This window comes from Myotis lucifugus, unplaced genomic scaffold, assembly GCF_000147115.1.
Source record: "Myotis lucifugus unplaced genomic scaffold, Myoluc2.0 scaffold_204, whole genome shotgun sequence".
NCBI classification, from domain to species: domain Eukaryota; kingdom Metazoa; phylum Chordata; class Mammalia; order Chiroptera; family Vespertilionidae; genus Myotis; species Myotis lucifugus.
The window spans coordinates 443,995-469,500 of record NW_005871252.1 but is presented as its reverse complement, the minus strand read 5'-3'; the positions used below and the strand labels follow the sequence as shown (position 1 = coordinate 469,500).

Sequence of the window (25,506 nt, the reverse complement as noted above, 5' to 3'; positions counted from 1 at the left end):
GATAGATAAAATTCTTATATAATGCAAAATACATTGGGTCGATTCTCACCACTGATGTGAAAGAGAAGTGATAAACAAGGAAACTGTAATATATCTGCACAGTGACACATTCTTTTCTAGCTTGAAAACTACGTCTCATTCACTAAGGCACTCTACATTTTGACACTCTACAAGGAGGGAAGGCTGGAATACAAAATACTATAGTTTCATGGTAGTTTCTTTCATTTGTAAACTTCTATGAAAGAAAACATAAATTAAAAAATAATAGTACTTGCATCTCTAACTATTAAATTTTATGATACATGTTTTTCAGATAGATTCAGTAATAGAGAAACATCGTTACTGTTCAGGAAAAACACCAACTTTGGAGTGACAATTTTTAGTTTCTTGTAAAGAGGTTAAAATAAATTTATAATACATCATATATAAATATATATATACACATATATATCAAAGTAAAGTGAGTCTGAGAACTAAGCAAAAAATGGGCTATCACTTTTGCTAATTACCTGCTATATAATTAAAGTTATTCCTTAGAAAATGATGGGGAGGAAATACTTGAAAGTATTATTATATACTTCAATTGTTTAGCATTCTAAAAATGCCAAATATCATAAAACATGGGTGTTTTAGACATTATATTTATAATAACCTCCTAAATGCCTAAAAAATGGAATCTTTCCAGAAGTACCTGAGATTAGAGCAAAACAGATATTCATATGAAATTAAAAAGACCTTTTATTTACTAATGCTTAATTCTCCCCAAAGAGAAAGTATCAGCATCCTAGAATTATCAGAATTGATATTTCACTCCACACAATCAAGGATTGCCAGAAAATAAAGTACAGTATACCAATAAATCAATTACACCTTTTCTTACATTTCAGCCAATAACAATCCTTCAAATATTTTGTGTAGTTAACTTAAAAAAAAAAAGAGTCAAAAACATTGGTTTCCACTCATTTAACAAATTCTTGGCTCTAAAAATGTGACTCAAGTTTTCTTACCTTAACTGAAATGTTTAGGATGTTTCCATTGACACTAGGAGGAAATACAAAATCTTCAAATAGACACTGCCAGTCTATGCACATAAGGCCAAGAATTTCAACCTCCTTTATACACACCACTCGCCTATTTTGCAAAAGGAAACAAAAATATAAGATAATGATAATGATAAAGATTGTTAATGATTATTGCTAATATTTTACTCTGCTGGATGGAACAGGTAGTACTCAGTAAACAATATAACTTGGAATTAAAAATAGTATGCTTCACATAAAAAGTCTAGATAAAGAGCAAATATGGCACCTACCAATTAACAAAGCCGACTTTCAAAAATTTTGCTTCTGCTAATCTTGCAAAATTTACAAAAGTGTCATTTTTTTAAAACTGAGCAAAAAACTGAAATCATCTTTTAAACACATAGAAACAGGTTGTACTCTCATCTGGCAAGCAATAAAGGCAGAAGCTCCTGAAAATGTCTTACTTGGAAAATTATTAATTGCTCTTTACTGTCAATCATTTATGCCTTCCAGTCAAGAAAGAATGTGCAGGAAATGTCACAAACCTCAAATGTCAGCAAAGATTCATGTTGGGCCTACTAATAAATATCAGGCTTGAATACTTTAACACTAATGTACTATATCACAGAGTAAGTATCCCATTTTACTCAATTGCAATAAAAAAATAACAATTGTTAAAGTGTATACACATTGATTTCCCAGTGTGTGATTCAGATTAATTACCAATATAACTACACTTGGCTCTAAAGGGTCTCTAACAGAAAGCAAAACTAGGAAAGTAGAACTGTTAATTCTACAGTAGCTAGGGTGCCAGAGAAACAAAAGGATAGGGTTTCTGCTTGAGAGGTACTCAGGAGGCTAGAGGGGAAACAAACATGTAAATAAATAAAACAGGTGAGTGCGATAGCAGAGTGTGCAGAAAAATTCTGAAGCACAGAGAGGAGGCCTGATTGTGCTGGTAACGTAGGTGGCGTTAAGAGCTGATTCTCAAAGGAAAGAGGTTTCTAGGTGGGAAAGGGAAATTCAAGCCCAGACAAAGGGCCTGGGCACTGACATACACAGCGCTACAAAAAAGGGAGGTTTATCCGAGGAATGTGGGGGACTAGCTAGAGCACCAGAGATATACAGAGGTGAGAGAATTTGCTTAGTGACAGATCTGGAGGGGATTGTTTTTCCATTTTAAGAAATTTTGACTTTAACCTACAGGCAATGGGAAGTGACATGATATAATTCCTTACTTCAGAGTCAGCTCTAGTGGTCATGGAGGAGAGGTGGGGTATATAATCAAGGTAGGAAGTTATTTTAATAGTCCAATCAGGAGACAGTGAGAGCCTCAATTAAAGCAGTGGCTGTGAGAAGCAGGGGGGGGGGGGGCTCAATTCTAGATATTTATAAGGTAGACAGTCCTATGAACTTGATGACCAATGGAGTGTGGGAACCAAAATGGACCCGTGGCACCACAATTCTCAGCAGAGGTGCTGGTAAAATTTTGGGCTTGTTTGGGATTGTCTTGTGCACTGTAGGGAGTTCAGCACCCCTAGCCCCAGCCTACTAAATGCCCTCCAATCACTAGGACAACCTCTAATACCCCCACACATTCCAAACAGTCTCTAGGAACTGGGTTCCACTCCCCCTTCCTCCTGCCCTAGTAGAGATTAGATGATGGAGTTAAAACTCAAAGATACCCATTACAGCCCTAGCTGGTTTGGCTCAGTGTTGACCTGGGGACTCAAGGGTCCCAGGTTCGATTCCAGTCAAGGGCACATGCCCCGGTTGCGGGCTCGATCCCCAGTGTGGGGCATGCAGGAGGCAGCCGATCAATGATTCTCTTTCATCACTGATATTTCTATCTCTCTCTCCCTCTCTGAAATCAATAAAAATATATTGGGGGAAAAAAGATACCCATTGCAAATCACTGTGTCAAATGCAATTCACCATTCCAACCCTCAAAACTCTCCCTTCTCTTGATCACACCAATAATATTATTGTTCTTCCACCTTAAATCTTCATTTTCCTTCTCCGTGTTTACCACAGCTCAAATCTTGGTTGTCTTCTATTTAACACCTCAGGGTCCAAGTTCTCAACTCCAAATCTTTATCCAAACATCAAGGTTCTATATCTGTGTCTCTGCTACAAAGACATCTATACTTTGACATCTCAAAGCCACATCGAAGTCAGTCAATTCAAACAAAATTTTAAAAACCGTCGTTTCACTCAAATTACTGTAAATGGTAATACCAACGCTCTTGCTATCCAAGCCCCAAACCACAAAGTTATCTTGCATTCCCTTCTCCTCCACGTTCACTCAGTCACCAAGCCCTGGTCCCGTCAGGTTGCCCCTCTGTATCCATCCTCATTCTTTTAGTTTTGTCCCTCGTCACTTCCTATCAGGACAACCACAATCTCTGAGGTAGAGAGAATTCCAAGATGATCAGGTCATGAGGGTAAAGCCCCCATGAATGGAATTAGTGCCCTTATCAAAGAGGCCTGAGAAAACGCCCTTGCACCTTCTGCCACATGAGGACACAGTGGGAAGAACCATCTAGGAACCAGGAAGTGGGCCCTCACCAGACACAGACAGCACCGTGATCTTAAACCTCCCAGCCTCCAGAACTGTGAGAAATAACAATCTGTTGGTTAAGCCACCTGTCTCTGGTATTTTGGGAATAGCAGTCCAAACAGACTAAGACAGATGGTTTAAAAAAAAAAAGTCTGCTCAGAGAACAATTTCCTAATGAAGATTACTAAAATAAAATATTATGTAGGAGTTAGGACCAACTAGTGGAACCGCAGGCTAATAAATTTAGGTCAGGAGAACTCGTATTTTGTTTCTAATAACTGATAAAAAAAATATCAAGACAAAATTTTGGGTGAATTTCAATATAGAAAAATTAAAAGTCCTATGTATTGAAAAACTCATTAAAATATTAATGATATATTGTGTAAAAGGGGCTAATATCATCAATTTATATAATGCTTTTTAAATCCAGTAAGAAAAAGACTAACATAATGAAAAACGAGTAAAGGATATGAATAAGCAATTCACAGAATATAAAATACAAATGGAAGGATGAATGTTTTAAAATATTCATGCTCGGGGAAACCAAGATGGCGGCATAGGTAAACACCGGAGATTGCTGCCTCGCACAACCACTTCCCTTGATTGAAAATTATTAATCTATAATTATCATATTATCATTTTGGAATAAGTGACATAGAGAAAATAAACAGTAGTTCAAAGTTCTTTTACTTGGAAAAATGATCTACAACTCCCAAAACACTTAGAAAAAAATGGAATAAAACTACAGAAATAATTATCATCCTTTAAAAAAGCTATGCTTATCATCCAAAATAAAACCTAGTGAGAAAAAGTGATTCATGAATTCACCCTCCATAAGTAAATTTATAATCTATAATAATAAAAGGGTAATATGCTAATTAGACTGGACATCATTCCGGATGTCCTTCCTGACAAAGCCGGGGCAGGAGGAAAGATGGCCAGGGTCCTGGGAGCCTGCGAGCGGCCCGAGGAAAGCTGGCTGGAGTCCCTGGTGCCTGTGGGCGGCCAGAGGAGAGAAGCAGCCCGGGTGCCGGGTGCTGGAGGGAAACCGGTGCTGGCAGCCAGGGGGAGGAAGGCCTACTCTTGCATGAATTTTTGTGCATCGGGCCTCTAGTTCACATACAACCATATGGCTATTGCATTTATGAAATCTATTCTAGACACTATTTTTCAGTAGTTTTGTGACTTGGATAAGCCCCTAAGCCATGCTGACTCATAGTTTCCGCATCTCCAAAATGAGAGGGTCTGAACAGATGATCTCAAAGGACCCATCAGCTCAGTGTTTTTGCGAGTCTATGACAATGAACATTTTTGCAGTTGGAATATAGCTCTCCACATCCTCTAACATTTTAGTCTTCAAAATTCTTAAGATCTATATCATTGGCAATTGGAAAGATGTCACTTGAAGTTAATACCTATTTGTAATCATAAGGACTGTCCTCTTGTTTCCAGAAATAGCGCAATGATATCGATACGTCTCTCCTTCTAACTTTTTGACATGATTCTGAAAAAAAACAACAAAAAAGCCTTCAAGATGTGGATAATACATGCATTCAAACAGTATTTTTAATATTGTGTATTAGCTCATTTTAATAACAATGATAGGAAAAATATTCGGAACAAAGCACAATTCCACATATTCTCATGTGAAGCTAAAAAAATATTCATCACATGTTTATAAATTAACTTCCACTGTTCCTTAAAAGACAAATATGTATTAAATGCTTACTAAGTGACCTTCTGGTAAATTAACATTTAATTCTGTGAAAACTTAGAAATTTTAGAATATCTACCAGAAATAATCACACATTTTCATTCATGAGAATATGAACATATGCTAAAACTTGGACATTAATATTACAGGGGTTCTTAACCTGGGGTCCATGGAAACATGTTGGCAGGGCTATGAACTACCTAAAATAGAATATAAAATTTTGAAAATGTGGTTCTGCAACTTCTTTCAGATGATGGTTCATATTTTTCATCTGATATTTTTAAATGTCTGTGATCCTTCTCAAAGGCTAAGAACCACTGCTTTTACATAGAGGTAGATATACACATAATAAAATTCCAAGATAACTGATCAACTTAGTGTTTTGAGTATTTAGTTTTATAGGTTAAATATGCATGAGAAGTATATGTATGTATCAAATTATGTTCCTGAGAGAAAATTTAATATAAAAACACATAAAAAATTTCTAAGATTTTCAAATAGCTGTTACAATTTATTGCTAACAGCCGAGACCGGTTTGGCTCAGTGGATGGAGCGTCAGCCTGCGGACTGAGGGGTCCCGGGTTTGATTCCGGTCGGGGGCGTGTACCTGGGTTGTGGGCACATCCCCAGTGGGAGATGTGCAGGAGGCAGCTGATCGATGTTTCTCTGTATTTAGTTTTATAGGTTAAATATGCATGAGAAGTATATGTATGTATCAAATTATGTTCCTGAGAGAAAATTTAATATAAAAACACATAAAAAATTTCTAAGATTTTCAAATAGCTGTTACAATTTATTGCTAACAACAATTACAAGCATAAAATAATTCAAGTATAAATAGTAGCACATTAAAATACATTTGTTTACATTTCAACTATCTCAAAACTACTTAAATTAGTCAACACATTAAAAACAAACAGTTATGTTTTATAACTAATGTTAATGAAATATTATTGATATTATCTGTAACGTATAAAGATTAGATAATTAAGATATATGTAAACACAAAACATAAATATACCCAATAAACAAGACCTTAATATTTTTCCATCCCCCAAGACCTTAACATTTTATAACTAAGAATAACCAAGAATATAACACCAATATTAAAAGATAATGTAATCAATAACAATCACAAGCAGACCTGTTATTACTTCAATTTTAAATACACGTTTTTTAAAGTTCCCAGTCATTCTTTGACGATTATAAAAAGCTATGGACAGAGATGAATCCTCAAAGAACTGGGGTCTCATCTTCAGAATGAATCTCAGAGAAGTGGAGTTTAACAGTCACTGTTTTACATCAAGCTTGTGTGAATTAGCTAAAATCTTTTAACATCTATAACAATTTATTTAATAAAGAGAGAATGGAAAATAAATATAATAATTTAGTAAATTTATTTTCAATGTTGAAATTTAAATATGTTAAAATTTTTGGATTTTAGATGCATTATACAAAAAAATACTACCAACTTTCCATCGTTTATGCACTTTCATTAGTTATCAATCTATTGCTATCTTTAAACTATTGAAAGCTTTTAAAGTATAATTTATCACCATAATATACTATAGAAACCTTGTTTTTTAAGCAGTACTAAAATCCACTACACTCTGAGATTCAGATTAAGATAGTCACTGATGGCAGCAAGATACCAGATTAGTTAATAAAATATTCACTCTCTCTTCCCAAAATGCATCTTGAGGAATTTACAATCTTTAGCAAAAGGATTCAATTTATATTTCAAGTAAATTCTAAGGAAATAATACAAGATATAAAAAAGCAATGTATATAATAATGTTTCATTATTACTGTTATTAAAATAACAGAAACAACTTTAATGTCAAGAATTAGGAATGGTCAAACACACAGTACATGGTTACCTTAATAGATGGTAATGCAAGAACTAAGAATGAAATATTTCTATGAACATGAAAAAATACAATTAAAATGAAAAATCAAGAAACACCATTTTAAATATTATATGATCATATGTATGTGAACCAAGATGAGTATGAAATAAGATCTGGCCATATAGATATGTATATGTATATATATATATGTATATGTATATATATAGTAATTATTCTAGGAGAATAGAGAATAAGCAAAATATATCCTATAAAAACACAGTATATGATTTAGTTACTTTCAAAGCTGGGCATTAAATAATACAGAGCAATAATCAGAAGAAAAAGAAAATGGAGAAAATAAAAAAATTCCCAAATAAATATTTAGAATGTACCTATATAACAAATCAAGGCTAGGAGGAAATAATTTTATACTCTACTTCTCTTTAATATTTAGACATTACGTTATATTTAGTCTCTTAAGGACAGAAGTCTTATTTCTTTTGTATATCCAGCACAGTCTAGATAATCAATAAATATATCATACATAACCGATTATAGCAAGATGGGCAAGGGATGAAACAGCCTACAGTTGTCACTCATTGAGAAAAATTACCAAGTCATCTTATTAATGTACAATCACTCTATTTCTTCCAGTAACTAAAATAACATATAAAAGTTTAAAAGATGTCTGATATTAACAAAAACAAATAAATCAGACAAGATAACTACATTTAGCTTTAATAATAAAAAGCTTCTTGAAGTTTTGTGCTTATTCATAAGCAGTTGTAAAACAGATCATTACAAGGAAAAGTTTAACAATATAAAAAGCTAAACAAACAGAAAGTAAACAGTAAGTTAAAAAATGTTTAACAAGTTAATACAATTTCCCAAAAATCAAGTCTCATTAAAATTGCAAGATATCCAGGTAAATTAAAAATAGTTACTTTTACCTAAGAAGGAAGAGTAATTATTAGTGATAATTAAAGACAGCATCTTGAATTAGTTATTGTGCCGGGTTCTTACAGAAACTATATGCAGGGACATTTTTGCCAATTCTCAATTATGTAGGCACAAGAAAAATTTGTCAGCTAGAGTTTTAGGCTGGTCTTTGGATATCATTCTTTTTTCTTTAAAGTGCTTGTTTTAAATGTGAAGCATTTAAATTACTCTTTTGCTAATTATGGTTTAAAATATAATTAAAATGAAAAAAGCAAGAAACACCATTTTAAATATTATATGATCATAAGTATATGAATCAAAAATAGATATAATCCAACTGACCAGTTATATGCTAACAGTTTCATTCTCTTCAAATGTATAACACATTAAATCTAAATTTATACTCTGGTTTCAATTTGGGGGAAAAGAATGATAACTTATTCTGAAAATTAACTATGAAGGCGCTAATTTCAAAATGATTATGGTATTTTGTTCTCATTAAGATAAGGAGGACTTCAAAACAAAAAGGGTTAGCTTTTAAAAATAAACATATCTATGAATTCAAGTGCCACATAAGCAATTTGCCTAATTACATGTTCAACTTCTATTTACATTAATTAAAAGTAATATAACTGTGAAATTAGCATAACCAACAAGGAAATTCAATTTTTGAAAAGTATAAATGCTAAAGGCTGAGAATGTATGTACATAATTATAAAATGATTGCCATTTATCTAGCAAGAATACCAAGAGTTTTAAAAAGGAAAAAGAGTAAGGAAACACATTCTCAAAATTCATTGACAGACATAGAACAACTGACACTTCAGTTATTAAAACATATGCCCCAGTTAATACTTCCATAACCTGGGTAAATTTAGGGTTATTTATGAAACAAAGATATGTAATTCCATCATCAGGACTCATAAACCAAAGAATACATAATATATTGGACATAATTTTCCTTTTTCCAACTTTAACTGAAATGTACATGAATAGCACAAGAAAAGATAAAATTTTCAAAATAATAGTTAAAATGTGTGCTTCTGAGCTCAATTAAAGTCTTTCGCCAACTAAATGGAGAAGAGAGTTGATTTTTCTGCATTATTTAATCTTTTATATTGACCTCTTACTCCTGTATAGTATTACCATGAATACCACCATTTTTATTTGTAGTCAAGACACTACAATAAAAAGTTCAGTTTTTATTTTTAAAAAAGCTCATGAAAATGGATTCTCAACCTAAATAAATCAAAGACAGTCAATTAATACCACAGTTTGTTTTGATTTTTAAGGATGAAATCAAGTAGTGGTATAGGAGACATTTACTCCTGTATTTCCAGTTCTTGCTGTGTAGGCAGAAAAAGAAAGAAAATAAAGTTAGAAGCATGCAGATAAATAAAATGTAATCACATATAATAAAAGCCATAGACTAATAACAATGAAGAGTCATTTTACTTTAAAATGAAAGTAGAAAAATATTAATAAATTTATTTGGGGAGAAAGCTAATCATTGGAGTATATTTATACAGGTCTATATTATTTAAATACAGTAAAAACTAAAAGCCAAAAAAATCGTTTAAATTTTTTAAGGCTTGAAACTATTATAATTGTACATAATCTTTTTTTCGCTCCTCCAGCTTCTGTTTATCTAAGTAAATCTGGATTTACAGAGTAGTCCAAATAAGTAGATTTGGTTGGGATAAAAGAAAGCAGTGAAATTCCAGTAATTAGCTACAAAGCAGAAAACCAAAGTTAACAATGTTAACTAAATGAGCTATCACACAAATAGTAATAAAGCCTACAACTTCTTTTAATATTATCCTTTCTGTACAAAAAAAGCTTTGCGCCTGTGCAGAAAAAAAATGACCAGTTATTCCCATTTAACACATTACACTAAAATAAAGCAATCAAACTCTACTCTACAAACCATGTTCTTTGTGTAATCTCTAAAAAAGTTCATGAATGAGGAACTTCACGAACCACCCATGAAATTCTGATCCTAGAAATCTTTAAAATTAAATTTCACTCATGACCATAAGAACAGAACTTATACCTCATATAAATCATAGCCCTCGGATTCCTGCTTGTCGTAGGGGCGAATGATGCCGTCTTCATGGATCGGGCGAGGGGGACGGAGTCTGGACACTTCCTCAGTTGATTCTGCTGCCCTGTATAAGGCATCAGAATAAGTATGAGAAACTGTGAGAATCCTTCAAAATAATACAAGTTATATATGTTGATAAAACACTGTACTATGCTCCATATTATATCAGTATTTGATAAAAACAATCAGAGTACTTTTAAATAACTTGTCCCAAATAATGCAACAAATATTAAAACCAAGTCTGTCTGACTCCAACCTCTCCCAACTATTAAAAAAAAAGAAAGAAAGAAAAGAAACGTCAAAAAATAAAGGCAAAGACTAGGTTGTCCATTCTTTGTATCCTTGGTGTGTAGCATATAGTAGGTATCAATAAACATTCATTGAGAAAAAAGAGAAATTTAGGCATAAACAATGTCTCCTCTTACTCCTTTCTGGTGGCACTCTACCTAGTGAACCTGTCATACAGGAAGCAAAATATTTACCTAGTTATGTATCCCTAGCAACAATTAGCACACAGACACATATCTTGCACATAGTATATACTTACTCACCTCTGAATTCCTTGGAAGGTACTGCTGGCCATATCTATGATTCCTCCAGTGGGACCAGCCACAGCACCCACAAGCCCTTTTCCAATTCCTTTAAAGAATCCAGCAGCTCCTTCCTTTTTGGCACCTTCATAAAACCAAAGACAATGAGTGTATAAAGATATTTTAAAATAATCAAGTTTGAACACAACAGAAGCCTGAGTGAAATGCCAAAATGCTTACTCAAAAAGCTTCCAAAATTTGGCTTTCTGAAGAAGTTAAATTTAATAACATGATAATCAGTGGTTCTCAAAGTGTGTTAAAAATGCACACTTAGGCCTCATCCTAGAGCTACTGAATTAGGAACTCTGGGAGTGGTCCCAGAAATCTGTTTTTATTAATCCTTACCCAAGGATATCCCCCCCCCCAATCGAGTTTTAAAGAGAGTGGAAGGGAGGGAGCAGAGAGAGAGAGAGAGAAAAACATTGATGTGAGAGACACATCAATCAGTTGCCTCTTGTACACGCCCTGACCAAGGCTGGAATAGGGCCTGCAACCCAGGTACAAGCCCTTGACTGGGAATCAAACCCAGACCCTTCCGTCTGTAGGCAATACTCTAATCATTTAGCAACCCAGCCAGTGCAGCAATCTGTTTTAATAAACCTTCCAGGTAGTCCTGAGGCATGTTCAAATTTATAACTAGTGACTCAAGAGTTTAGTCAGTATTTGTGACTAGAAGGTCTAAGAACTGACCAGAAAATATCTTCTTTTTTTATGCCAGCTGTCAGGAAATTTTTCAAGCAGTGTACATTAATATATATATATATATATATATATATATATATATACACACACACACTAGAGGCCTGATGTACGAAATTCATGCAAGGGGCTTGGCCCTCGCAGCCCCAGCTTTGTCCTGAAGGTCGTCCAGAAGGACGTCCAGTCTAATTAGCATATTATGCTTTTATTATTATATATATATGGTATGTGTGAACTTTACTGAAATATAATTCATATACCATATAATGTACCCATTAAAGTATAAATTAAATTTTTTTTAGTATATTCAGAGTTGTGTAACCATCACCAGATTCAATTTTAGAAAATTTTTATCATCTCAAAAAGAAACCCTATGCCTATTAGCAGTCATTCCCCATTTCCCCTGGCCCTTCCCCATCCGATCTTATGCAATTTACCTCCTTCCTCCCACCAGTCAAACCTAGGCAGTCACTAATCTACTTTTTTTTCTATCTCTATGGATTTGCCTATTATGGACCTTCCTACAATTGGAATCATTCAATAGGTGGTATGTTTAGCCTTCCCACTTGCCATCATGTTTACAAGGTTCATCCACCTTATAATGTATAGACAGTTCCCAACTTACAATTGTTCGAATTATGATTTTTGACTTTACGATGGTATGAGAGCAATATCCATTCGGTAAAAACTAATTCGAATTTCCTGAGCTAGCAGTATGCGGATGATACTGTCTCATGATGCAAGGCAGCATCAGTGAGGCTCAGCTCCCAGGTGGCCATGTGATCATGCGGGTAAGCAACCAATACTTTACAGTGTAGTAGTAAATGCATTTTTGACTTATGATATTTTAAACTTAAAATTGGTTTATCGGGACATAACTGCATCATAAGTTGAGAAGCATCTGTACTTGATTTCTTTTTACATCTGGATAATGTCTCATTATATCAATATACCACATTTCGTCTATCCATGCATTAGTTGATGGACATTTGGGTTGTTATTATAGTCTGGCTACTATGAATAATGTTTCCATGAATATTTATATACAAGTTTTGGGGCAAACATGTTTTAAATTATCTAGGGTACATAGCTAGGAGTGGAATTGCTATGTCATAAAATATAAACTCCATATATTTACTTCCAGTTGTCCCAATATCATTTGTTGAAAGGCTATTTTTTCTTTATGAAATTATCTTGGCACGCTTCTAAAAAATATATTCACCATAAATGTAAAGGTTTATTTCTAGAATCTCAATTTCATTGATCCAGCTATATGTTTATCCATATGCTAGTACCACACTGTCTTAGTTACTGTAACTTTATAGTAAATTTTTAAATTAGATTGTAAAGTCCTCAACTTTGTTCTATTTTTTCAAGATTGCTTTGGCTATTGGCAATCCTTTAAATTCCTGTTTAAATTTTAGAAGCAGCTTATCAATTTCTATAAAGAAGCCAATTGGGATTTTGATACATGTTGCACTAAGTAAAGCAATGTGGTTTTTAAAATAGGATAAAAAAATAAGTTAGTAGCTATTGAAGGCCCAAAGCAATCTAGTTTATGAACTTGCTGAACATAACATTTGAAGTCTAAATTACAGTCTACTACTTAACCCCTATACTTTCTGAGAAAAGCATATTCATTAAACAATAATTTAGAACTATGAACATAAAATTAATCAGAAATTCTCCCAATCAAATACCTATTAGCAATAAAATTTACTATGTTTACCATGCATCAACTCTTCAGAGCCTGTACATGAGGGAAAGATTATCAACCTACCTTCCATAGGTTTTGTTATTATTCCAGTCACTCCACCAACAACTCCCTGAAAGAGAAATCAATCATACAGTCAAACTTGAATGGAGGGTGCTTAATTTTAAATCAACCACTAGAGGTCTCTACAGACACACTAGAAAAAAACAAAAAAACAAAAAACAAAAAACCCACGAGTACTTATTTGATAATGTGAACAACATGTACATAGAGGTGAACACTATGATTTTTAAAATGTCACAGCAAATGTTAAATGAAAGCAGCTTCTAGAAGTAAAATTTTATAAAGAAAGAACAGTAAAGCAGGTGAAAAGATTATTTTTGTTCTTATTTCATATGGTATTTTTTGTTTTATTTATTTTTTCAATTACAGCTTACATTCAATTATTATTTTGTATTAGTTTTGGGTGTTAAATCTGTTTCTATAACTGCAAAATGAGTGAGTTGAGCCAAATTATCCTTAATATCTACTTATAAATTTTAATGAGATTACTTATAACTTAATGAAAGTATGTAAAATTGATAATGAAGGGACCCCTGAAAGATTTTGAGGAGACAACATACATTACAAATCACTGGCACAAACACAGCAGGTATAGCTTCCTGAAATTTCCAAAATTAAAATAGTAATATATTTATACATTCCTAATAATTGTCAAGTAGTGGCATTAATTAAAACTACCTGCATGTTATATAAACATATAGAAAAAGAACTAAAGGAATACACCCTATTGAAAAGATTAGATACCCCTGCAAAGAGGTGAGGGGTGACCAAAGAGTACTTAGAGCTTACCTATAATGATTTCATTACTTACTAAATATAAAAGGAAAAGTTATGTTTTTATAATTACTTATAAGGAGAATGTTCATATGTAATCCATAATTAAACCATATTCATATATTACCTGCATAATTTTTTGTTTCTTTGTTTGAAAATGTGATTAACCCCTCTACCCAATAATGGCCTACCTGCTTAACTCTAAGTATATTATGAATTAGATTTATATTCATTATTGTGCTATAGTCACAAAATTTATTGTAATGTTTGCCCTAAAAGTTTTTTTTAATATTTAACTTACCATTTAGACACTAACTCCCCACCACGTGTGTGTTTGTGTGTGTGTGTGTGTGTGTGTGTGTGTGTGTGTGTGTGTGTGTGAGAGAGAGAGAGAGAGAGAGAGAATGGTTTTTTGGGGGAATGCGTTTGTTATTGCTGTTGACACTATTACAGATGCCCCCTATTCCCCTCCCTTTATCCCCTTTAGACCTTGTCCTCCCCCTGACCCCCAAGCCTTCACCACATTGTTGTCTCTGTCCATGGGCTGTACATATATGTTCCTTGACTAATCTCTTCCAGTCCCCCTCCCCGCCACCTATCTCCCCTCTGAGGTCTGTCAGTCTGTTCCAGGTATCCATGCCTCTGGTATAATTTTTAAAGTACTGAGAAGTAGTGAATGGCAGTTTCTGGTTTATACACAACTTCTACACCTCCCTTCCACAGAATGGTCCATTAATGATGACCTAAGCTCCTCCTCCCCCCAGGTACCATCATTTGCCGTATTTCTCTGCTTATATATTCCTTCCCTTCCACACCAGTGCTAACCTGCCATCATTATGGAGTTTTCACTCCAACCCAAGTGCCAAACTAAGTCTGCAATTTCGGGGCTAGATCTGATGATGATAATGGAGGAGGAGAGCAAAAAGGAAACAGAAAAGTTCACAATGTATCACTACTGCCACTCTAACAGACATCGGCTCTCAAGCAGTACTCCAAGAGTACGTATCTAAAGTGTACATAAAGTCGAGGGCTTCTTGAGGATTCAGCAGTAGACTTACACGCAGGAAGCCCTTTCCTCCTCTGGCCAAGCTGTCTCCAAAATCTTTAGGTTGTCGACCCATCTCTTCTCTTCTTTTTTGCTGATATTCCTTGTCCAATGTAATTGCTGCCAAACCTTTTCCAACAGAACCGGTGATTCGAGATACAACTCCTGCTGCACCACCTATCAAAAGGCCCAAAGAAGTAAGCTGCATTGTTTCTTTAACAAGCATTACCACTGTACATAGCACGCGACTGCTTAAACTAACCATTGCTTAAAATTCTGTCTCATACATAAAAATGCAAACATTTATTTTTTGTGTTTCCCATTTACCAAGAAGAGGAATAAAACTACTTAAAGTACATGGATTCTATACTACAAAGACATAAAAAATCCAGCAAATCAGTGTTAAATTACTTTCCATTTAAGAACAAGAGAACACATCTTTTAAAAGGATTAGAAAAATCATCTTTTTATAAAATACAATAATTTGTTTTTCATAAACAATGAATTTTATAATCTATACTAGAGGCCCGGTGCACAAAATTCATGCAGGGGGAAAAGGGGTGTCCCCCAGCCCGGCCTGCACCCTCTTGCAATCTGGGACCCCTCAGGGGATGTCCAACTGCCGGTTTAGGCCCAATCCCGTTGGACATCCCTCTCGCAATCCAGGACCACTGGCTCCTAACTGCTCGCCTGCCTGCCTGCCTGATCACCCCTAACCATTCTGCCTGCCTGCCTGATCACCCCTAAACACCTCTGCCTACCTGCCTGATTACTCCCAACTGCTCGCCTGCCTGACTAATCGCCCCTAACCACCTCTGCCTCGGCCCCCGCCACTGTGGCTTCGTCTGGAAGGACGTCCGGAGGTCGTTTGGCTGTCCGGTCTAATTAGCATATTATGCTTTTATTATTATTATAGATATATAAAAGGCTAATATGCTAAGGGTCCGACCGTCTGACTGGTCGCTATGACGTGTACTGACCACCAGGAGGCAGACACTCAATGCAGGAGTTGCTGAGCTGTGGTGACTTGGCAGTGGCGGTTCTCAGGTGACACATCCCGAAACCAGAGAGGAGGGAGCCCGATTCCTCACGGGGCCCTGGGTTATGTTGTTGCTGGGACACTGTCAGCCCCGAATCTGGTTTACTGCACACTTGCGTTTGCATTCCATACCCTGTACAAGAGCAACTTTGCAGAGTGCCCTCTCACACTCCGGGACGCCTCAGGGGATGTCGGAGAGCTGGTTTCAGCCCGATCCCCGCAGGCCAGGCCAAGGGACCCCACTTGCCAGAGGATCCTCGCTCACTCCGCAGATGCCCCCGAGCCACGGTGCCACCCCAGGTGTGGCAGGCCGGGGAGGGACCAAGGGAGGTTGGTTCCAGGGCATGTCTAGCCCATCTCGCCCAGTCCCACACTGCCAGCCACCTTCTAATTAATTTCCTTTCAATGTGCATGAATCCGTGCACCGGGTCACTAGTTATTATAATAAAACATATATATACATAAATATGTGGTACATACCTACTGTGTGTCCAAAGAGACTTCTTACCCCAATCACTAACCCCTCAGCAAATTCTTCAGGGCCTTGTACAGCACCCTGGCCAAAAACAAGAAACAAAAAAATTGCTATTTAAAATAGAATAAGTTTAAGACCGTTAATCTAGTATTTCAGGGTTTCCATGAAGATACAGAATCTGTAACGAGCCATAACATGTGATGACACAGCTTTTGCCCTCAAACCCAAATATTGATAGAACACCTATTATTTTTGAAGACACTTTCAACCCACCTGATCTCAACATACCCTTTAAGATGACAAAATTGAATAGGAGTAAACCCCTGGCCTCAGTCACAATCGGAAGCTGCCCTCTCAGCACCAAGTTCCATCAGAATGCTAAACAATGGAATACTACGCTGCTGTAAAAAGGAAGGAACTCCTACCATTTGCAACAGCATGGACGGAACTGGAGAGCATTATGCTAAGTGAAGTAAGTCAGTCAGAGAAAGATAAATATCACATGCTCTCACTCATTTGTGGATTATAATGAACAACATAAACCGATGAACAAAAACAGATGTAGAGACAGAGAAGCATCGATCAGATGCTCAAAACTCAAAGGGAAGGTAGGGGAGGGTGGAGGTGAGGGGGAGAGATCAATCAAAGGACTTGTATGCATGCATAAAAGCATAAGCGATCGATGTGGACAACAGGGGTGAGGGGAGGGCAGGATTGGGGGGATGAGAGGACATTGGGGGGATAAGGACACATTTGTAATATCTTAATCAATAAAGGGGAAAAAAGTAAATGTTATTTTCTACATTTAAAAAAAAAGAATGCTAAACAAGCCCCACTGGTAACAAGACTGAGCCCACACAGTATTGGCTTCCTTGTGCTCCCATTTATTCTCTCTGCTTTGTCCTTCTGAAACCTTCACTACTTTGGGCTCCTGGATCCTTTAAATGGAGGAGAACAGGTTAGAGCAAAACCTGAATATAAAACTAAGTCAGCTTTTAATGCCCCATTAGTTCCTTCCATAGTGGTGAAACAGCCTTGAAATGGTCTTAATCTCTGTAGCATTCTTCCTGACAAGTACAATTAAATCCTGGAAAATGTGGGCATGCTTTATTGCCCAGACAACAGAAGTGCTCAATTAATTCTAAAACAATCTTTTAATGTCATCTCAAGTAATTTTAAATAAAAAAATAGAATATTGATATATATTTACATTTTATTAAATTAATTGGGGTGACACTGGTTAATGAGTCTAAAAGTTTCAAGAGTTCAATTCTATAATAAATCATCTGTATACTACATTATTGTGTGTTCACCACCAAAGTTAAGTCTCCTTCTGTCACCATTTGACTCATTTTACCCTTTTCTAACTCCGTCCTCCCTCCTTTCCCTCTGGTAACCACCATATTGTACCTATGAGTTTTTGTTAGTTTGTTGCTTTCTGTTGTATTTTTGTTATCTGAATATTATTCAATTCCCAAATACAGTTAAAATACAAATTATTTGTCATTAATAAAAGAGAACATCCATTTTCCTATAGCAGTAGTCGGCAAACTGCGGCTCTCGAGCCACATGCGGCTCTTTGGCCCCTTGAGTGTGGCTCTTCCTAAGCCTCAGGAGTACCCTAATTAAGTTAATAACAATGTACCTACCTATATAGTTTAAGTTTAAAAATTTGGCTCTCAAAAGAAATTTCAATTGTTGTACTGTTGATATCTGGCTCTGTTGACTAATGAGTTTGCCGACCACTGTCCTATAGCTATACTTAAAATAAATAAAGGACCAATACCTGGAAGGGTTCATAGAACAAAGCTTCAACTCCTTCAGACAGACCTCTAAGTAATCCAAATGGGTTTCCAAGCACATCCAAGCCTAATACAAGGACATACATCTGTTTCAAGAACTAAAAAAAAAAAAAAAAGGAATTTAAGTCCTTTACAACTACTGGAAGAGACAACATTATGATATGACAGGAAAAAGAGGGAGTACTGGTTAAATTAGGTTGTTAAATGAAAGCAATGCAGAATAACCAGTACTATGTTCACTAGATGTTCACTAATTGATATTTCACAATGTGGCAGGCAGTATGCTAGTACTTTACATGGGGCTTTCAAATTAGATGGAACTAGGATTGAGGCACAGTCTGCCATTTAGCAGTTATATAACTTTAGACAAGGCAATGAGTCTCTAGGCCTCAGTCTTCTCATCTGTAAAATGGGAGGTGTACTATACTGACCTTGCATGACTGAGTATGCACATTAAGTGAATATATAATTCAGTAATTGTTCCTTAATTTTAATATTGTTACCATCACTATTACTATGAAACTAAATAGGGAATAACAACCAAAAGAAAAACAAATAAAAATCTATGCTTATGTGAACATTTAATAACCAGAATGTCTCTACACACCACAGGAGAAAGCACCTTCCAACAGATGAAGGCAGGAGAATGGTATCTTGGAGTACCACAGTAAGCAAGGGTGCTCTTGTGCCCTGAAACAACTACTAATTCTGAGTAGTCAAACTGAACCACAGAGTAACTGAGTCATGAGGAGGAACCTGGCTTAGAATTCCTCTTGCAATTCTACTAGAATATACTTAGAAACTGCAGTCACTGAAAAAAATAAAGTGTAATGATTCCTAAGTCATTATTCTTTCCCAAAGTGAATAAATATATAATTGCAAAGGGAAAAGGGCACCAGAAGAAACTTTTAAATAGGTATATAGAGGGGGAAAGAACTAAAAGTAATAGAAATTAATCATTCAAGAAACTACTAAGTAATAAGATTGCAAATTGGGATAAATTAGGTAAACATTACTGAATACCACACAATCACATACAAATGTTTTCTTTTGACATTTTATGAAGAATATTCCTTATGAGATATTATGATAAGAAATTACCTGTTCACTGTAATGTCTAACAACACTCCACATGAGCTGATCTCTTTTATAAAACTGATATCGAATTTCATAATAAGCAAGTCTGGGAGAAGAAAGATTCAAAGGTATTAAGATTATATTCTGAAAATAAGATAATTAAAATTTCAATGATTAATTATTGCTAATTCTCTTATAATTAGATCTGTACATCTGCCACATATATGTTTGAGATCTTGACATTATGGTAACAGATTTATTATTTAAATAGTACATTCTCATACAAGTCTTTCATAAAAAAATAAAAAGGTTTAAAAAAGTCAACCATAATCCCCCCGTAGAGTGGATTTTTTAATTTTTCTTTCCGTGATTAACACTTTGAATCCTTTCTTTTCTCTTCTACACAATTTTAAAATGTTTAAATTCTGTATGCAGTTTTACACTTAACATCCTATATAATAAAAGGCTAATATGTAAATTGTCCCCTCGGGATTTCAACCAACTGGGAGTTTGACCACTCGCTATGACATACAGTGACCACCGGGGGCAGCGTGGAACGAAGGACGGCCCTGGCCAGCAGCCAGCAGCCCAGGGAAGGAAGGCCCTGATTGGCCCTGATCACTGGCCAGGCCTAGAGACCCTACCCTTGCACGAATTTCATGCACCAGAACTCTAGTTACGAATAAATATTTATCTCTGTTATTCAAAATTCTATGTAACACTTTTGTGTAAAGTATCATAACAATTCTTCCTCTCATGCATTTTCCAAATTTTGAATATAACTCTTTGGTTAAATTTAAAGATATTTTTATGGAATTCTCCCCAAAATAATTACTGAGTGAAAGACTAAAACCATTTAAGACTCTTGATATATATCACTTTCCATTCATACAGGTTTTTTTCAAAGGTACCCTTTTCTCAGGCTCACCCCTTTTTTGTACTAGAATTGCTCATATTTTGAAATCTTTTGATAATTTGCTATAACTTTCATATATTCTTTGATAAATAATAAAATGTAATATTTCAGATCTCTATCAGCCACTGTACCTTCCCTTTTATGAGTTATCATTTACTGTCTCTGGCAATATGGCACTGGAATCTTTAGCTTTTCCTCATGAATGTTAAATAGGAAGACTCTTAATCCTTTGTGTCATATTTTTCATATTTTCTCAATTATTTTTTTTAAATTTTCTTGATTTTGTTATAAAGTGTTTCCTTTACTTTTAAACTTAGACTTCCTTTATTCAGAGACCTAATAGCAATTGACTTCTATTTTTTCTTAGTCTTTTCAACTTGAACTTATCTTTAATTCTTTGAGTCCACGAAATTTAATAGTGTACAATTGAGGTGAAAGTGATATATGTCTTTTTCTCCAACGTAACTACTTGTTCTAATCCTACAGATGAATATTCAATTCGATAAACATTCCTTGAATATATATGTTTCTGGCACACATTAAGTATTATACTATTAGATGCAGCAAAGAGTTATAATCTATAATTTGCCTTATGATTATACTGAAATCTTACCCTGTAGCTACATATTTCTAAATATAATTGTTTTAAAAAATGGTCAATATATAAACTACTAAAATAATTCAATTTTAATCTACATTAGTGTATTATCAAGATATTAATAACTTAAGAAAACACAAGATTCTTTACCTTATCTTTATGAGTAAAATAAGCATACCAAAAGAGATTAACTAGAAAGGGACCAAACTCTTCAAGTTTAAGTAGTAAGACTTATCATTTTTCTAAGCTAACATTCTAGCAAAAATGAAGGAAATTAATATCCAGAAAGATAACCTTGGTACAAAAGTCTCCCAATGTACTTTAACATAAATCTTACTTAAATATAAGATCATCCACATCAGTCAAAGTAGCACCTATGCTTTTCAATAGCAAATTGATGGAATGAATTGCAATCATTTCTTGTTTTTCTTTGTCTGATTCTTCACCTCCAGAACCCAAAGACAGACTCAAATGTAACTAAAAGAAAAATAATACTCAATAAATAGAAGGTAAAAACAAAACAAAAAAATTTACATACACATATTTTAGATACAAACAAATGTTGTATCTTTCATTAGGGTCCTAAAGAAAGCCATTATTTGTTACTCAGTATATAATTATCACAGAATAACTCATTCTTACCTGATTCATATATTTTGTGAAATATAAATTAGTCTGCTCCAAATTTAGAGCTACAATTTCATTCAAAGTGTATAAATGTGATTGTGTTTATATGGAGGGCCCAAAATATGTTTTAAAAAATAGCATAATCATTTTAGGAAGAAAGATGTCAAATGGCACACAAGTAAGCTACCAGTCAAAATGGATAATCAATTATTTTCATCCAATTAGGTAAATAACTTATGGCAACAATTAACTATAACAATTGTTACTATTACAAGTAACAATAATAACAAGTAACAATAAGTGACCATTATGGCAACCATTTAGCAAGTTGCTAAATAAGTTTTTAAAAGTGTAATAATAATGTATTCAGCTTCCACGTGCCCCTTCACCTCAGTACTGAAACATGAGACTTTCACATTCCCATTTAGCTTATTCTACTTTGTGCTGTATCATTAGTGCAGCAGTGCCAGAAAACAAGGTCAAATTGTGACCTGTGTAAACAGAACAGATGACTCTCCTTTCTCATTCTGCCATTCCCTAGGCATTCCACCTAACCCAGATAGAGTTCAATAGAACAGACTTAGGGTAAGGCCAGGAAAGCCTGGTTGTTGGTTTTTTTCTTAGATGTGGACTTTTGCCCATAGGCAGAGTCAAGAGAGTGTTGGGATCCAGGAAAGGTAAGCTTAGATGGATAGAGATCCAGCCTTTCTCTAGGGCAAAGTCACCATGGGATAAGAAAGTAACTATAGTTCAAAACCTTAATTATTCAACTTCATGGCACAATTCCCAGTGTGCCTAAAAACCTGAATACTCCCTAGACCAGTGATGGCGAACCTTTTGAGCTCGGCGTGTCAGCATTTTGAAAAACCCTAACTTAACTCTGGTGCCGTGTCACATATAGAAATTTTTTGATATTTGCAACCATAGTAAAACAAAGACTTATATTTTTGATATTTATTTTATATATTTAAATGCCATTTAACAAAGAAAAATCAACCAAAAAAAAATGAGTTCGCGTGTCAGAGGTTCGCCATCACCGCCCTAGATTATAAACTCCATGAAGTCACTTTATACCTCCCACAGAAACTTTGATCATAGCCATTCAATAAATATTTCTTGAAGGTATTATTCAATCTCAGAAATAACTTATTTCCACTTAATGCAAAAGAAATTGTATATAAACTACCACATAAAACAATATCAATTTTAAACCTAACACTGGATATGTCTGATACCACCAAACTAATACGTCAATTTAAAATAATTCCATTTTATAAATCCCTCACTTAGCTGAATGGATTGGTGAATGCTACCGAAAATAATGTGCTGTGAACAGTTTTTGAAAATGTAATGGGTCATCAATATTTTAGAGTTACTTAGTTGTTAATCTGCCCCATTACACAAGTTTACAGCATTATGGTTGATAGCATTTGTGAATTTCCTGAGCAGTCACCTTCTCCTATAAAACCTAGAAAGAACAACAAAAGAAGAAAAGGAAATGGGTTCATAAAGTACAAAATCAGGCAAGTGAAAGGTATCCAATTTTCTACTCCCTTAGTTACAATCAGATGTTGGAAGAGTGAAAAACACCACATCAACAGTATAATAGCAACTTCAGCGTTTTTACATTCTGGTGAGGGCACCCATTATAGCTTTCTGTTTAAGCAGTGGTAGTAGTTACAAAGTGCAACCAAAACATTAAAGGTTGGTGAGCACTTCTTTGCTTAATTAAGAAATGCTTTTGTCAGCTTCTTCCTTAAATAAAGGGGCTATTAATTCAAGACTAGAAAGCACGCTCTGGTGGTTTCTCTGTGGGAATTATGGTTATACATATGTTACAGAGAACTATCTTAATTATTTCAACTTATCAAACAAAATTCCACCAAATATTTGATGCAACAAATTGAAACCCATGATTATACACAGCCCCTTTAAAAGTTCTACAACAATTCTGCCAAATTTTCAAAATAATAATTACAACAAACCTTAACAGGAGAAATATGGAAATGTTCAAAGAAACTAAGAACTGACATATCAGTCATTGAAGTCTCCATTAATTCTGTGTTTAGGGCATCAATATCTTGCTGGATTAACTTTGTCTGAAAAAGAAATAAATCAAGAATTTCTATTTTAATTTTCTTCTTCTACTACAGTTATTTCAAAAAATGGCTGATTTAATTTTTCAAGTTTTATAATTTTTCCAAGAAATAAAAATTGTTACCCGTTTCCTTTCGGCTTCAGGGTCAGTTGCTGGGGTAAACAACGCCATTATAGCTCCCAGAAACCCCTGATCAACTTTTAAGGCCATTTCCTGAATGAGGACCATAAAATACCTGAAGGAAAACATTTTTATTTAATGGAAAAGGGTTTCTATCAAACCTAGTAATTTTCAATGTTTCAACTTTGATTTTTGCCAAAAGCCATATTACTTATTCCTTTATCTCTTAAAAAGTGTCATGTTAACAAGCTCAAAGTCTACTTTACTTAGACTGAGATTTTTTTTCATTACAGATTTCACTGAAGGTGATACTTAGCATTTAAAGTCCCAAATTCCCACACTTATCATGTTACAGAAGAGACAAATACGACGAGATGATATAGCATGTATTATCCTTTCTTTAGAGTCCACAGCGATTACTTTAAAGAATACATCTCACAAATACATATGTCATTTATATTTCACTAACTATTTTATATACAAATTAGAGTAACAAAGTGGAGAAGGCATTTGAAGGAATTATTTCAACATAGAAAATTACTTGACCAAAAGTGGATTAATATGTTCAGGTAGAAAATAATTTACTATTTTCAAAGTAGAGTCTCATTTTTAAATTCCTTTAGATAAATAAAGGAAAATGTACTTACTTAAATTGTAAGACTTTACTGTACTCATTAAATCTTGTGATGACACTCACATCAATGAAAGGTTTGGGTTCTACGGGGAAGAAATAAAACAAGAAAGAGGCAATCAAGCTTTCTATTAGGTAAAAATAATATTTATTTAACTTTTATAAACAGAGTATATCTCAACTTAATTTTTTTTCAGATTCAAAAACACATTTCCTTATGTAATTCCTTATTTATATAAAACAAAAAGGAAATTAAACAAGAGGATTTATTATTCCAGGTTGACAGAGGAGAATATAACCAGCTAAATAACTTTTGCCTGACACAGAGTAATATTCAACTTAATTTTTGTTTTTTTGTTTTTTACCTGAATCCAAAGCAATAGATTTTGGAGGGGCCACAGGATGAAACACAACAGGGAACATTGTACCTGGTAACTGATTATCAACCTGGGGGGATAAAAAAGAAAAGTAACTCAGCAGGATTACAAATAATTTAAACTTTTCGTTTCAGAGACAATACTATAGAAGATGTCACAAATTTCATCATAATTAAGGATCCGTATGTATATGTGGTACTATTAGAAGTTTCACTTAAATCTAAAATTCTTATATACCTCAGCAAGGGCAAGCCTTTTTATATGAAGGAATATGTAAATATCCTCATCATTGCATTAACAGTACACAGCATGTACATCATTAATGAAAATACTTGTATCTATGGATCATGTGAGATTTTAACTATGTTTAAATAAAATGTAAATGGAGACTGGATATGAAATCAAATGATAGGTAGAAAGAAGAAAAAGAAGAAAAATGTCCTAAATAATATCCATCAGTTAAAAGGAAGGAAAAAAAAAAGAGGGAGAGAGGAAAGGAAAGAAGAAGGGAACAAGCAAAGCAGCTGCCCAAACAACCTACAATGTAGCCCAGGTAGAATGACATAAGAAAAGGCTATTTGGGGGTCTCATGAAAATTCAAAGGAGTATTTAAAAACAACAATTTCAATTCAAGGAACCACTCTTGCAGGCTAACTGGTCAAATTAAATAGT

The 25,506-nt window shown here is 34.5% G+C and overlaps 1 protein-coding gene across 1 annotated transcript in view; it reads right to left on the bottom strand.

The window, feature by feature from the left end:
- Nucleotides 1–25,506, bottom strand: part of VPS13C (vacuolar protein sorting 13 homolog C) — a 176,419-nt gene that overhangs the window by 1,348 nt on the left and 149,565 nt on the right. The window contains exons 70-83 of the mRNA XM_023761255.1: nt 24,823–24,904; nt 24,474–24,543; nt 23,830–23,941; nt 23,594–23,707; nt 21,319–21,458; nt 19,492–19,573; nt 18,375–18,488; nt 16,594–16,669; nt 15,088–15,251; nt 13,259–13,304; nt 10,741–10,864; nt 10,139–10,253; nt 4,998–5,086; nt 1,008–1,131 (exon numbers count right to left, since the gene is read on the bottom strand). Coding sequence (XP_023617023.1) covers nt 1,008–1,131; nt 4,998–5,086; nt 10,139–10,253; nt 10,741–10,864; nt 13,259–13,304; nt 15,088–15,251; nt 16,594–16,669; nt 18,375–18,488; nt 19,492–19,573; nt 21,319–21,458; nt 23,594–23,707; nt 23,830–23,941; nt 24,474–24,543; nt 24,823–24,904 — 1,452 coding nt within the window. The remainder of the gene's footprint in view (nt 1–1,007; nt 1,132–4,997; nt 5,087–10,138; nt 10,254–10,740; nt 10,865–13,258; nt 13,305–15,087; nt 15,252–16,593; nt 16,670–18,374; nt 18,489–19,491; nt 19,574–21,318; nt 21,459–23,593; nt 23,708–23,829; nt 23,942–24,473; nt 24,544–24,822; nt 24,905–25,506) is intronic.